General features: G+C 43.3%; 1 protein-coding gene across 1 annotated transcript in view; it reads right to left on the minus strand.

Moving 5' to 3' along the window:
- Positions 1–281: 281 nt before the first annotated feature.
- LOC139059888 (solute carrier family 22 member 15-like) overlaps positions 282–16023 on the minus strand; it is a 41156-nt gene continuing 25414 nt past the window's right edge. The window contains exons 11-13 of the mRNA XM_070538420.1: positions 8896–9077; positions 2915–3036; positions 282–475 (exon numbers count right to left, since the gene is read on the minus strand). Coding sequence (XP_070394521.1) covers positions 430–475; positions 2915–3036; positions 8896–9077 — 350 coding nt within the window. The 3' untranslated portion in view covers positions 282–429. The remainder of the gene's footprint in view (positions 476–2914; positions 3037–8895; positions 9078–16023) is intronic.

A 16023-nucleotide genomic window follows, 5' to 3' on the forward strand; every position in this document is an offset into this window, starting at 1 on the left:
CCTGAAACACGGCCGCCTGCGCGCAAAATCGTGTACGTTTCGCGGCAGCGGACCGTGAGTTCACGAAGCAAACATACTACAACAGTTTCTGTGACGACACGTTTCACTTTCGTGTTCTACCGATTCCTATGAAAGGGTATCAACTATATATTTTTCTAGTCAATGTTCCCCCCTCTCCCCCTTCCCAAGTATAAGTACGCACCCAGGCGCATGATCGGTTATTCTTTTGGAGTTTCCCGCTTCGTTTCTCTCCCTTATGGCCACGTCCACAGCCACGTAAATATCATGCAATATTTTAATATGTTTATTCGTGTGCTTGTAGCAATTGCAGACGCTAGACGTTGAAATTCACATAATTAATATTAAAGGGGTTTTATGTCGGAGCGTGATGGCGGGGGGTTCGCGGAGGCTCCGGTCACCCTAGCTGGCCTACTCGTGCCCGGGTGGATGTCCAGCGGCTTGGTCGTCATCGTCCCTGCATACAGTTAAAAATCGGCTTTGATAACTTTTGATGCTTGCAACGAAGATTCCACTGCACCCTTTGTCAGTAAAAAAAAATCTGAAAGAAAGATAAAGTTTTGTCAGGAAAGGCATTTCTGCAAGAGATTTCCCGTGCCAATCAATTTTGTTACTATCGACGTCGTGACAATTAAAGAGCGATTAGGTTGGTAAACCCACACATTTCTGACAAGTTATTTTGTTGCGCGCTTTCGCTAAATAAAGAAAAAATATTGCTAAACGTGTCAACACATTCAAGAGGCAATCTGACCTACATATGCGGCCAATAATTTCTAACTTGCTAGATTGATACCAGAAACTCCGGGCCTCAAATGCAAGCCAAGCGAAAATAATTTGGCAACAATTTATTCAATTTCGACAGACGCTTCATAGTTCTTGCAATAGAGCAAACAACTTAGCTATAATGCTAATACAAATAGAACGAATGAATAGTTTACGCACTACTGCGTGACATAGCGATGCGAGTTTCACGCTGACGTACTTACACTTCAACAACACTACCTTTAATAGTTGTGTGCAACGATGTAGGCAACATAGTAACAGGTGAAGTGGCCGCCGGAGGAAATTCAATTGGTTATTGAAATTCGAGATCGCAACGCCCATTTTATGAACTCCTCTTAACTCTAAATCCGAAGCTACGTACAGGCTCTCACTCAGGGTGTTACATATACTTGTCAAGAATTCATACAGCATAGAAGTCAGTACTCCTTAATGATGTTTCAAAAAAGTTTCGGAAAGGGGTGGCTTTTTGTCTTTTCACTGCGTCGATAAAAAATTATGGGGTTTACCTGCCGAAACCGCGATCTCATTATGAGGCACGCCATAGTGAGGGACTCCTGAAATTTGGCGCACTTGGGGTTCCTTAACACGCACCTCAGTCTATGTACACGGACGTTTTGGCATGTCGCCCCCATCGAAATGCGTGGCGGGTATTCGATCCCGCCACTTCGTGCTTAGCAGTCTAACACCATAGCCACTGAGCAACCATGGCGGGTTCCCTGTGTCATGCTGCTGTGGGGTTGAACCTGCTACAAACTTAGATTTCATATTCATCATGGAAAAATTTTCTTGGGATTCCAGCACTCACATGATTTCTAAACTTTCACACAATGCTAGTTGATGACGTTGATTTAACTTTTGCCTCTGCAAATAAGTATGAGCATAATTATTTAGGTATTCTTTCCAATTTTGTTGTTTTTGGTTTGAGCAGGCAACAGTCATTTCAATGAATTTTATTCTTGACCAACATATAAAACTTGAGTAAGAAAATATTCAAGCAAATTGCAATAAACAATGACTGTGGTAATATAGCATGAGTTGGTATTAAATATTAAAATGTAGTGAAGGGAAAATGAACTGATTTTTCGGTAATAAAATAATTATGGGGTTTTACGTGCCAAAACTACTTTTTGATTATGAAGCACGCCGTAGTGGAAGACTCCGGAAATTCCGACCCCCTGAGTTTCTTTAACGTGCAGCTAAATGTAAGCACACGGGTGTTTTCGGATTTGGCCTCCATCGAAATACGGCCGCCATGGCCGGGATTCGATCCCGGGACCTCGTGCTCAGCAGCCCAACACCATAACCACTAAGCAACCACGGCGGGTCTTTCGGTAATACGGACTCGCGTACCATAGGTAGGCCAAAAATAGTCAGCGGTTGTTAAGGGCGTCTTATTCAAAGGCAAAGGCGAAGTCCAGTCGCGTGTTAAAACCATAGATGTATCTGGACTAATAAAGTAATTAACTGTTTCATTGATTTTTGTCTATTGACTTACACATTTGCTAATTATACTGTTAGCCAAGTAGACATGCAATATGATACATGTTAAACTTGGCCCGTGTATCATCATTATGGATTAACAAAGCAGAACAAATCAGTCACTTTTCTCTTAACGGAAGCTCTTGGCGTAACTACATTAGTTTAATCCACTACATGACGCCGTAGATTTTAGCATCGTATTGGAAAGACTTGCTAACTTTACACACAAAGGAGGCATTGCATTTCCAAGTGATAAAGAAAGCCTTATATGCGTGAAAACCTTTACGGTAATCTTATGCACAAAAAATAAAAAAAGTTATGTACACTTGCGTAAAATTCACATTTCCATAGCCTTTATCAGGGACATGGCCAGTGGCAAAAAACAAAGAATATAGGTCCTTAATTATTGTTCAGTGATAAGTATTTTATTTCCTCGATAAAACGCATAGTCTGATTTGCGAAAACGCCATACTACCTAGCCACTGCTATGCAGTTGCCTTTTAGTGCCGCTATAGCTGAAAAATATCGGTTGCGATTTTGCTCTCTTAGCCACTAGCCATTTTTGCACAATATCATCTTCACGTGACTATTACTTTGCAGGAACTCGTCACAATAAGTTAGCACTTCTACTTACCATTCTTTGGCGGACATCATTCCTTCGAACTTTGTCGCTGGCAGTGCCAATAACATACAGCCGCAGGTCAAACTTGTGAGGCCGATCATAAAGAGAGGCCAGTATGCACCTATGGAGATTGCCTGCAGTCGATCATGACGGAAATACGAGAATTATAAGTGGATAGGAACACAGGCCAGAGGCCGAACACCAGGCAGAACGTCAAAAAATTTGAAACATAAAAACCTTAGTGTCGATTAGCTGCTCTTTCTTGAGGCACATTTCTTTTTTTTTCTCGCAAAAATACGGATACGTGAGACGTACATTATCAGTTTCGTTGTCAACAGTGGTCGAAGAAGGAATGTCATTAAAGCCAGTGTTTCTACAAATTAAACTGTATTTTTTATTCCCTGCCCCGACGAAGGCTTGTCTTATTGGAAAGGCGGGAAAGAATCGACCAGTGAATGTATTCTTTCAAAATTACAACGAAAAACAGGAAGTCCTAAAAAACGCGCGAAAGCTCATGGGAACAACAATTTCCATTCAGAATGATTATTCGACGGACACGCTAAGGAAACGCAAGCTGTTATGGCAAAGCGCCAAAATAGAAAAGCAGCAGGACAAGAAAGTGACTCTTCTGCTTGATAAACTGCGCATAGACAATGACCTATACGCATGGGACGATGACGCCCATTCTAGGGTAGGATTGATTAGCCGTCAAAGAACCTCCAGCAAAAATTGACAGGAAACTTCATGTTCTGAATAGCTGCGTGTGTTAAATATAAACGTGCGCAATGTTGTGAATAAAAGTGATCAGCTTGAAGCCATCATTCTGGCATACAGCCTTCATGTCGTCGTGATCACAAAAACTTGGCTCCGTGATGACATTCATGACAACCGCACCTGTCCACCTTTCTACCAAATTTTTAGGCGGGATAGAAATACAAGAGGGGGTGGCGTCGCCGTCTTGGTTAAACATAACATTCCAGCAACTCTGCTAAGACAAATCGACAATCATGAAAGTATTTCATTAAAGTTGTCATGCTGGGGCTTTTCTTTAATACTATTCGCAGTGTACCGTCCTCCCGATGCACCCCTGCAGTTTTTACATGATCTATACGAACACATGTCGAATTTCCCACAGGAGAAAATAATTATTGGTGGCGATTTCAACCTTCCTGGTGTTGATTGCAACAATACTGTTGCTTCCCATGAGCATAGCGTGCATGTTCAGGGTGTACTAGACTTAGTGTTGTGTAGGAACCTGCAGCAAGTGGTTAAGGAACCTACTCGTATTCAAGGAGGTTCGCCCTCAATATTGGATCTTGTTTTTGTAAGCCGATGTATGGAAACTTTTTCTGTGTCAGTCGAACAAGGTCTTTCAGATCACTACATGGTGAAGTTCTCATGCCCTCTAAAAGCACGAAATAGTTCTCCTATAAAAACAGTCACTATTAAAAACTTTTTTTGTGCTGAAGATGAAAGTATCTTAGGCTACCTTGATCTTAACCTCAGCAGTTTTGGTGGGTCTGATGTTTCAGAGCTATGCGATGAATTTAAACAGTTATGTTTGTACTGCATAGATAAGTCTGTGCCAAATAAAACGAAAAAGATGAAGAAAAAGAACCCATGGATAACGCGTGACATCTTGCACAAGAAAACTAAAACGGTTAAGACGATGCGGTGCCACCCACAGCGTTATCCGAACGAATCAGACACTATTCGACCAAGCTCTAAGCCGTGCAAAGCAGAACGATTTTCAATATACGCTGCCAAACTTTATCCAGACTGCCCCTGAAAAATTCTAGCCCCACTTGTGCCGAAAAAAAGAGGGTGTTAACCAAATAATGCATAGCGACACCCTTGTTACAGATAAACAAAGAATCGATTGCCGTTTTAACGTTTGCTTTCAGAGCGCTTTCCCAAAGGCTTACAATAGCGCATGCGTCGATACCACGTCATGTCATCTTGACTCCGACATCGTATCATTATCAGGCGTAATGTCTATGCTCCTCAATTTATGGACTAAAACTTCACCAGGCCCTGATAATATCCAAAATGCGCTTCTGCGTCGATATGCAGAGATGGTTGCCAACTATCTTGTAATCATCTTCCGTGCTTCCCTGCGTTCATCTAGCATTCCCGGCGATTGGAAAACAGAGCGAATCGTGCCAGTATTCAAAACAGGGTATAAGTAATTGGTCTCGAAATATCGTCACATATCTCTCACTTATTCCTGTTGCGAAATTCTTCAGCATATCATAGGCAACTATATCACTGATTTTCTAAACAATAGGAATATATTAACCCCTTTTCAACATGGTTTCAGGAAGGGCTTTTCCACTGTTACTCAATTGGTCTCAGTCGTACATACTTTCGCATCTATTTTAGATAAATCCTGACAAATTCATGTTATTTTCTTGGACTTCAAGAAAGCCTTTGATTTAGTTCCTCACGCTAAACTCATTTTCAAACTTAAGAATATTGGCCTTGCAAACTTTACTGTGGATTGGGTTTCCGCTTACTTATTTAATCGCACACAGTTCGTTAATATAAACGATTAATGCCCATCCAAACTTCCGGTCACATCAGGTGTTCCTCAGGGAAGTGTTTTAGCACCTTTGCTTTTTTTAATATATAATAATGACATTGTTGATGTTATCCCTGAACCTGTCAAAATAAGGCTATTCGCTGACGATTGCATTATGTTTAAGAAAATTGATAGCGTAGACGATCAGGTGCTTCTAAATAATTGCATGCATAATGTTTTTCAGTGGTGCAACCAATAGGGTATGAAGCTAAACTCCGAAAAAACAGTGTATAGGAATGTAACTGCAAAGAAAAATTACTTCTCTTTTCCATACACCCTATCATCTCACCCACTCAAAGAAGTCAGCGACTATAAGTACCTTGGCGTAACAATAACAAAGAATCTCAGTTGGAATAACCACGTACCTAACATATGCGCATCCGCCTTCCGTAAGTTATGCTTCCGCAGATATAAACTTCGGCAAGCCCCTCCATCCGTCAAGCTGTTGGCCTATAATTCAATCATTAGACCTGCCCTCGAATACGCATGTGTTATTTGCGACCCACACACCAAAACATTGATACTCTAGAAATGATTCAACGTAAATCCATTCGGTTTATCTTTTCTCGATACCGCATGACGCACTCCCCAACCTTTATGATACAACAACATAATATCCAGGAACTTAAGCTACGTCGCAAAATTCTGAGAGTAAAATTTCTTTTTCACTTGAAAAACAACCATCTCGCATTACACCTTGCTCCGTACATCCAACCTCTGATGTCATGACTGACTCTAAATCACCATGATAAATTGATAACACCATTTAGAACACGTACTAACACATTCAAGTTTTCATTTTTTCCATGAACGATTACAGAGTGGAACGCTGTGCCGCTATGTATGCTTCTAAACAGTGAGTCATTCGAGGCATTGACGTCATAATGTGAAGCGCTTTTCTTGTTTTTTCTTGCAAAGAACTGTTTTTTCTCAAGTTTCAATGTTCATAATTGTTTTTACGGCCATAAGGTGCTCATTTATGTGTCATCTTTATGTATATATTATTTTTTTTCTCTCTTTAAGATTTATGATGATTTCTGGTTGATGTTTTGCCAGTGCTTGTATAAACCTTTTTGATACCCCTCCATCATGGGCCCTAGCTTGGGCCTGCAGTATTTTTTAAATAAATAAATAAATAATGAATGAAACGTTAGCTGTAGCTACATCCCTTGTTCGACCAATGAGGATCGCTTCAGGCTTACATCTTCACGTGAGCGCTGTGTTTATTATTATTATTATAAAGCCTCGTTGCAATAAACAGTAGCGGCTCCTTTAGACACGCTAACATGATCATTATTTTCTGTTCACTTTCTATGCTTCACCCAAGAAAACGTAATTCTTTATCGAAGCACAGTATGGTTATGCACGAGTATCCTGCCTGTTTGATATACCATTCGTCTAGTAATTTTTTATATGGATGTTAATGGCGTATTTTACACAATTTTGTTTCAAAAGATACCTGCAAGTCATCTAATGGTCAGACGAATATCCGCCAGAGGAAGTGTCCACTTTCAGTTTACGTTCAAGCGCTCCTTCGTACGTGTGTTTGGTGTTAAACAACGGCCTTTCTGCTTTATACGCTCTATAACGCTATTTAGAAAGATCTAGATCAAATTCCTTTCTGCATATCACCATATCTATGATCCTGCCTCGACATCTTGCCTGTCACAACTCCCAATTACGGCGCGATCACAAGATAAGCAGGTGTAAAACTTTCGCCAACGAGCGATAGAAGACACATTTACAAAATTATATAACGGATTTTGGGCACAGCGCTAGAGATAAGTCCCAATATTGATTACAATCGTGCGCACCAATTATGCGTAATTAGAAAATGATGACAAAATTTTTTTAGAACCCGCTATGAGCCTCCTAGAGGAGCATGAAATACAGCAACACACTCTGGATAAAGTTAGGAAGTACATTTGCAATCGCTCAGCTAGCGTAAACACGAGAATATCGTGTAAACAAGAAGAAACAAGTGGACAACAAAATAAGTCGTGGGAAACCTCATAATATGTGGAGCCAGTTCCTTCTGACGAAAATCACCTAGGAAAATATGATCAAAAATGCGTTACAGTACCATTAAAGAGCAAATGGCACTTGAGTTAGAGAATGAGGAAATTATATGCCCAAATATTTAAAGGCGTGTTTCTAAGTAACAGCTCACTGGCGAAGCATGTTGACGTTGATTAGTCAGATGTTGACATTAGTAGACAATGCTCGCCACCCTTTGTTACGCTCTGACTGAGGAAACGTGATTGGCGACGCCATCTGACCACTTCCGAGGCCCCTGGAAAAGGAGTATCAAAGTAAAACACCTCACCGCGGACATCGTTTATGTGTCGGTCCTAAGAGACGCATGAAGGACATCTAGGAAGCTATCAATACTGCGTGCTCAACAATTTCTGTGTCCTGGTTGGGCCAATCCCGATCTTGCTTAACTGTGGTACCGTGGGGAATCAATAGAGCTATAACGGCATGGCTAGTGTCCTTAGCCGACCATCCAGAGTGTAGGATTCCTGCGTGTCGCCAAGGTGTCGCGTACGTGACCTCCCACTGATTACTCTGGAGATTCAGCCTAAGTTTACGAAGACACGTGCTACCTCTTATGGCTCTTATCTAAGCGATTAGGTTCCCTTTCACCACAAGACCAACGGCATCAAAAAAACTGGCTGTGGCTTAGCTAAGGTTAAGCCCAGGATGCGAAGCATACTAGCCTTTATTTTAACGCGACAGCGTTAAGGAGCTCGTGTCGCAGAAAAGCCGGTGTCGTCGGCGCCGGCTCAGGCGTGCGGCGCTTGCTAAGGCGCACATTTCGTTGTCGCGCCGAACGCCGCGTTGCTCGACGCTCACCGCGTCCGATGCGGGGCGCGTAGTCGCTGCGCCGTAGCAAAGCCACCTAGAAACAGTCTCTGTAGCACGCCGCAACCTTCGCTTCTCATTCCGACGAGCAGCTCTGTCTCCAGGAGGCATCTCACCTCGTCAGTGTCTAGCAGAGGCAAGCGCAGCTGCTTATATACCGCCGCGACGCCGCGAGCGAAGGCGCGAGTTGGAGCCCCGTTTCTCCTCTATCGTGACGTCACGGTGTCACGTGGTCAGCCTTGAAGGCGACGCCGCTAGAGACGGCGCGAATTGAAGCCCCGTTTCTCCTCTGTCGTGACGTCACGGTGGCACGTGGTATTGAAGGCGACACCGCCGCGCCTGAGGAGCTGGGTTGAGCTCTAGTAATATGCTTCGCATATAAAGGGCAAGCTCTTATGCTGATCTAGGATGTATAGATTAACACCTGCATTTTCGTTTAATTTTCATTTAGGCAATGTCAAAGCGTCCGTAAAAGGGTCGGCAAAGCATTTAATTAAGGGGAACATGTAATAAATAGCTCAAAGTAGTAAGCTCCAGAGAAATTCACCTGCCGGCGCACGAAAGGTGCGGCAAGCGCACCCAGTTGCCCGGCGAACATGGCGGAGCAGTAGCTGGCTGCCCGCAACGCAGACGGATACTGCTCGAGCGTGAGCAGTGGCAGCTGAGTAGCGGCCACATTGATCGCCCCCATGCCCACCAGAGCCAGCACAGTCATCAGGTCCTCAAGCTCTGCAAGAATGTCTCGTCAGGCAGCATCGTCTTCGACTGTTCCCAAGAGATTCTGAAATTCTGAAAGAGATTCTGTGCTCGGTGTTTATAACGTGCGCTCCAGACTAGTGGTGCATGTAGCAGTGCTCTGCCTTGGCAAAAAAGATCTTAAAGCTATGCTAATTGTCCTCTAATTGCGTTTGGCAAGCATTCTCAGATCATGAACAGCAGGTTGCCATTATCCCTAGAGAGAAAAGTGCATGACAGCTGTGCCTTATCAGTACTGACGTACGGGGCAGAAACCTGGAGGCTGACGAGAAGGGTTCTACTTAAATTGAGGACGACGCAACGAGCTATGGAAAGATAATGATTGGTGCAACGTTAAGGGATAAGAAAAAAGCAGATTGGCTGAGGGAACAAACGTGAGTTAATGAATAGTGAGTTGAAATCAAGAAAAAGAAATGGGCATGGGCAGGACAAGTAATGAGGAGGGAAGATAAGCGATGGTCATTAAGCGTTACGGACTCGATTGCAAGGGAGTCAAAGCGTAGCAGGGGGCGGCAGGAAGTTAGGTGGGCGGATGAGATTAAGAAGTTTGGAGGGACAACACGGCCGCGATTAGTACATGACCGGGGTAGTTGGAGAAATAAGGGAGAGGCATTTTCCCTGTAGTGGCTGTAACCAGGCTGCTGCTGCTGGTGATAATGATGATGATTATGAACTGTCCTCTCGCACCAGCGTGCGCCCGGTTCAGCAAGAGCACCAACGCCAATCGCGAGCTTCTTATCGTGTAAACGCAGCGAGTTTGTTCAGACCTAGACAAAACACCTTAAATGAAGAAAAAAGACAGATGTGTTCATTTGTCTCAATGTCATTGCTGAATTTAACATGATAATGGCCCCCAGCCAGGCCCCCAACCTACTAGCCCACCAGCACCTCCTAAACATCTTCTTAAAGCTGGCTTTCTGAGAGAACCTTGTATCCTCAAGTTTGCGCGCCCTGTGAAACTGTAGAATACGAGTCGCCTCAGAACAGTGCGCACAGGTATGTCGGAATACTTAAAATCCTGCATATGTCTCACACCAATATTTCTACCGTAATACCACAACCCTCAAGGAAACCAACTGTACATTGTTGTGCTTGACTGACAACGTACAGTTTCTTGCGTCGAATAGATGAGGACCTAACAGTTTGTGGTTACACGCTTGTCGGCACTCTGGTAAAAGTATAATCTTTGCAAGAATACTGGCAACCAAGATCAATATTGGCCAAGGCATTTAAGTAAGAGAGAATTGATTAAGGAGAGATAGGAAAACGTCGCAGTTTCGCCCGAAAGGCGAATCATCGATTGCGATTGCAAGTTAGTAAATAACTATACGAAGTAAGGATAGTAGTTTTACCGGCTCTCAAAGTTGTAGACATAGGCATACTAAATAAATTAACAAGCGCGGTGTCATCCACGCACAAGTAAACATGAACACAGTCACTCGATGACCGCAGAAATTCGCTGTCAAAATGCTGGAATGAGAAATAGCGGCAGCAGGGGCGAGTGAATGGACCGTCGTGCTGCGTCACGCGTCAACGCGAATTTAACCGCAAGAACACAGCGCGCGGGGTGATCTGTCCCCTTTGTAGAGGGCTTTATAGATTCAGCGGTATGGGCAGCGGCTTTACAATCCGCGTTTTTCATGGCGCGGCTGGCGTATGCGCCCTGCTCAAGCGGATTAGTCGCGAAACACTTTGGAAGGGTAGCGCGCGTCGTCGTGCGCCGGAAAGTCCCCCGCAAAAGAAAGAAAAAGGCCCTCCGTCAAACACTCGCGCAATGTACCGCGTTGAAACTCCGCCGGTAGCTCGACGTCGTCGCGGTGCCGAAAACGTGCGCAGTGTGAGCCTGCAACTCCATTTCACAGCAGACAGTGGCCAGGGCTTTTTTCGAGTGGTTCGGACTTGAACGTGAACCACGTAGTTGCCACCTTTCATTGATGGGTATCAAATTTAACGAAAAACCCGTGCCCTACACATTGGCGACACTTGGAAACATCATGTTGCTGATGAAGTCTTCCTGCAGCGCTGTTCCTCACTTGCTAGTGGTGGCAGCGTGTGCCAGACTTCACGTATACTCGTTTAAGGCGCGTTAACACTGTGTCGATAGGAGACCGACAAGACGCTCAGTCTACAAATGACCGACTATTCAGTCACTGAAAGCACTTTATCAAACCAGGCCGACAATAACGCAACCGACGAGCGCGGGTTGTCACCCTGCGACGGGCTTTCTTGTCGATGGCACTAACAAAATCAACGCGCGGACCATCGTTCGACCGAACCCTGCGCGATCGGCCATCGAACTGACATCGCTATAGCGACAGTGCCTTCGCTCGTACATATAATTAATTGCGCTAACAGTGAGTGAAAACATGCGTACGAAGTTGAAATGCATAAGATTCGCCACTATCAAACCGTGAACATGAAGTTTGAGCCAATGTTGATCCTGTTTAGCGAAGGTTAAGCCTGGCGCCGTCGTGCTCGTGCACCTGCTATCGGTGGACTTGGAATGAAATGCAAGCAGTCAGGACGAATGAAATGGCTTTGATAGTTAAGGTCTGTCATTAGCGATTAGAAATCAACTGCACTTCACTTCGCACGGTGCGCACCATAAGGGGCAAACGGCGACACAGCACTGTGCCTAAATCTGCACGTCACCGTACCCGGCTGCCGGTCGCATTAGCTACGTAGATGGGTGGGTCTGTACGTGTTGTTATGCCAACATATTTCTCAATTCCAGAGATGTACTGTCTATCTCTGCGTCAAAGAGGAAACAAGAGACGGTGCATTCGGTATAGAGCAGTCTAAAAAACCGGTTCGCTCAAATATACCAACGGTGTCACTGATGGTCTTCACGAAAGAAAAAAAAACAGCCTAACATTAGCACTTAATTTATGCGAGAACAGTTCTCTCTAGCATTGTTTTATGGCAAGCGTGAACTGTAAGTATGGTGGACTTAAAGAAAAGAGACAATCCGAAATAAATAAACAGGCCCGTAATGTGTTATCTGGATCACAGTTGCCGTTGTTTAAGTGGTTCGACCGCGCATATTAACTCGTCTCAGGATGGAACAACGTGGCGCATATGCGCAGATATGTATATTTTTGCAAAGTTTCGACATTATTTCATATCGACGATGCACATTTTCCACGATATTTGACGCTAACGACGATCTGTGTCTGTAGATGTCGATGTAAACAAGTGCACCGCGGTGATAAATCCGGCGCGGAAGGCTGCGCTCGAATACTTCTTCGAAATACGAAATGTCGAAATAATGTTTTAAAAAATACAAAAAGGGAACTCCGTGTGTAGAAATCAGCGACAACAGACTCCAAGTCATCCGTGTCGGCAAAGGGAACTCAGCGTACCTTTATAGGCCGCACTGTTTGCACAACAGCGCACTCAGGCCTGCTCACCCAGTAGTCATTGAGTACTTCATGGCTTTTAGGAACGATATTCTGCCCCGAAAAAGGAACTAACAATGACTAACGATCCACAAAACGGACAACTGACGCGCACTCAACGTGGGTGCAGGTACACAAATCAACCGGCGAAGGCCCGGCACCCTACCAAAACGTTTCCAGTGACGCCGACGCCGATGGATTTCCGCGTAATGCGGTATTTAATGCTTTCGTATTGAAAAGAGATAGAGAGATAGAGAGAGATAATGTATTTGAAAGAAGGCAGTGAGGTCGGCCTGAGCTAAGGCGCTCTAACCTGCTACTCTGCGCAGCGGGAGGGGGAGCGGGGAGATAAAGGTGTGATGAAGGATGGTGATGACATAGCAAGAGGAATGCGCAAAGGTGAAAGCAAGTTCAACACTCTGATGATAAACATTCACAAATGTCATCCATGAAGCCACTATCAGGATTTGTATCAAGTCTGTAGTCACCAATTCAAGTGAACTTAAAGATAAACGCGCTAGGACGAAGCCGGTGTGTGGGCCTCCCCTGCGTGAACAGCAGAAGCACCAAACAAAAGCTTTATAGCATACAAAGAGCTGCAATAAGCGGCTCCGGCACATTGAAGAAAGGTTTTGTAACGTAATTAAGGTGAGCGTCATCACACACGAGCTGACTCAATTTGAGTTTTTCTTATTTGGACGTTTTAAGACAACGAAATTCATCACAAGATCGCGCTCACTAAAGGAAGCTAAGCTCCCCAAGTCATCACGCCTCCCTTTCTTTTCAACGTGACTCGAAAAGTTCCGTCATCCTTCTGCCAATTACGTGGTCATACCATTTTAATAAAGTCAGCCAGCGAGTCAACAAGAAAACAATAAAGTCTATGCTCACAAATTCACTCTTCAACAGGCTACTTCAACACGCTCTTTCCACCCTCAAGTGTTGTTTAAAGGGACTGACAACCGATTTCTAAGGACCTATATTTCTATAGCGCAACGCAAAGCTCCCCCTCGGTAGTGTTTACACCTACAGCGGTTACTTCCAAAAGCACCTGGATATTTATTAAGGATAATTTTTCCTCCGGAGCAGCCTCTGAAGAAGTAAGACTCCCTCCTCCAGCAATGTCGAGAAGTGAGAGCGATGTCGATTGGAAGCCTCGTAAGTTGTGAAAGCAGCCCATCGTTTTGCTTTGACATGAGCGACTGTAACTGTGCTTAACCACCTACATTTGTTTGTTTGTTTATTCGGTTATTGACAAAACAACGCTCAAGAGCGGCTTGTCTTGGTGCCAAGGCAAAAGGTGGCACTAAAAGCCACCTGACTAGGCCTTTGACACCAGACAGCACGCGCAGCACACAACATGAGCGCAACATGCTTCAAAACACACTGCAAAATATCAAACACATACAAATAAAAATGCATGTACAGAGTATCAAACATGATGAAGCAAGATAAGGAAGAATGACAGAATCAGCCGTCAACACATTCATCATCAACAAGACTCATAACTATTAAGGCCAATGGACTACAATTGGATTCGAAGAGAACAAAACAAATGTACAACAAAATTACAACTGTTGGAGGAAATACATTTTAGTTAGTTTTCTGAAGGCAAGCAAGAAGGGAGAACAATCTACTGTATCTAAAAACGATGGATGACTACTCAGTAGGTTCGGAATTTGTTATTTTAATAATTGCATACCGTATCTAGTTCTCGTTTTAATCTTTACAAAGTTTTAATTCTAAAATAATATGGTGTCTCCGTATTTGTATATACATGAAAAACAGCTCACGATTTGCTTTTAATTCGAGAAATATCAATTCCAACAAACGCTGTTTATGTAACATTTCTATTTGAAGTATCCGGTTCTCGGCAAAGTATGGGGATGTATGATCACGACTAGATAGGTTTTGAATGAATCGTATACTTTCCGTCTGCAATATGTATACTTTTTCAAATTATACTTTGATGTAACCCCCCAAACCAGTACACAATATTGTATACGGGAATGTACAGTACCAAAATAAAGTTGCCGTTTTAATCTTATCGGCAACAACGTCCGAAATCTATGTAGCATTCCAATTGATTTAGCAATGATACCTTTTATAAAATTCACGTGACTTGTCCATCGAAGATTTTCATTAAATATTACCCCTAAAAACTTGTATTCTGAAGCCTGACCTAATGGACATGATTTAAACGTTATAGAGCTATCAAGGTGAACTAGTTTATTAACGGATGAGAAGACAATGTATTTGGTTTTCCTAATATCAATAAGAGTTTATTTGCATCTAACCAGCCGGGCAAATTTTGAAGCCATGAATTAACAGTACGAATGAGAGACGAAATGTTATTAGATGAGAAAAAAAACATTTGTATCATCTGCGTAAAGGACAATGTATGTGGTCAGGGGGATGTTGATAATATTGTTTATATACAGCAAGAATACTGTTGGTCCTAGTATAGATCCTTGCGGAACTCCATAACTTATGAATTCCGTATCCGACTGTACATTCTTAATTACAACGAACTGTGTTCGGTTAGTCAGGTAACTACGCAGCAAATTAAGTGTAAGTCATCGTATTCCATAATACGGTAACTTTGCAAACAGTATGGGTTGTTTAATAGAATCGAAGGCTTTGTTAAAATCTAGGAAAATGCCTATTGTGTACAGTTGATTTTCTATATTAGTTACAATTTTTTCTCTGATGTTTAAACTCCTTTTTCCGCTTTTGAAAATAAAATGCTGGTACATAAATTTCGCGTTGTTCTACAGACCTTTCTTATATTTGTACCGCATTTTGTTCTGTCGATAGAAGAGCCACCAAAAATGAAGCCGATGGCAGCGCCACTTTTCTACTCACTGCAAACGAAGGCATACCTGCGCATTGTAAGTTAGAATGAACTCAAAAGGGAAAAAAGTGTACTGAATTGCCATACTAAAAAAAGGACCAGGGGCGCTATTCTGGACCTTCCGCCATTTTCTTCGGTGCGTGACGTAGGCGCGACGCAAACAAAATAGCGCTGGTGGCCCAGTTTTGCTTACGCAACGTGACTCTAACTTGACGTTTCGCCTAAGAAACTGAAATGAAGGCACTGAATGTAGCGTTATCAGTAAAGCAAAACAGGGGCCGAATCTTACAATGGTTCGGAATACGAACCATTCGCTTCACCGCTTACGTCACTAGATATGCCACTCCCAAGCCGGCGGTGGAAGAAGGGGAGGACGCGACCAATAGATGAGAGGGTGCTACCTCTGAAGTGTACGTCATTATATGACGAGCTAATCGAGGAATTGCAGAATGTTTCCGCTTGCTAAATAAATGTAAAATATAAATTTAATATTATACGCCAAGTTCTGAAGTATAAACGTGTGGTGCCGGGCGTTTACAAAATGCAGAAGTAATTTATTAATGTCATTCTTTTTTATTCTCAGCCGACAGGCGGTATCGCAAGCGTAAATGAGTTGGCAGAGCGCAGCGCTATGTCGTCGGCTACCAGGAGCTCGCAGGATGCACGC

Source organism: Dermacentor albipictus, chromosome 5 (assembly GCF_038994185.2).
Source record: "Dermacentor albipictus isolate Rhodes 1998 colony chromosome 5, USDA_Dalb.pri_finalv2, whole genome shotgun sequence".
NCBI lineage: Eukaryota > Metazoa > Arthropoda > Arachnida > Ixodida > Ixodidae > Dermacentor > Dermacentor albipictus.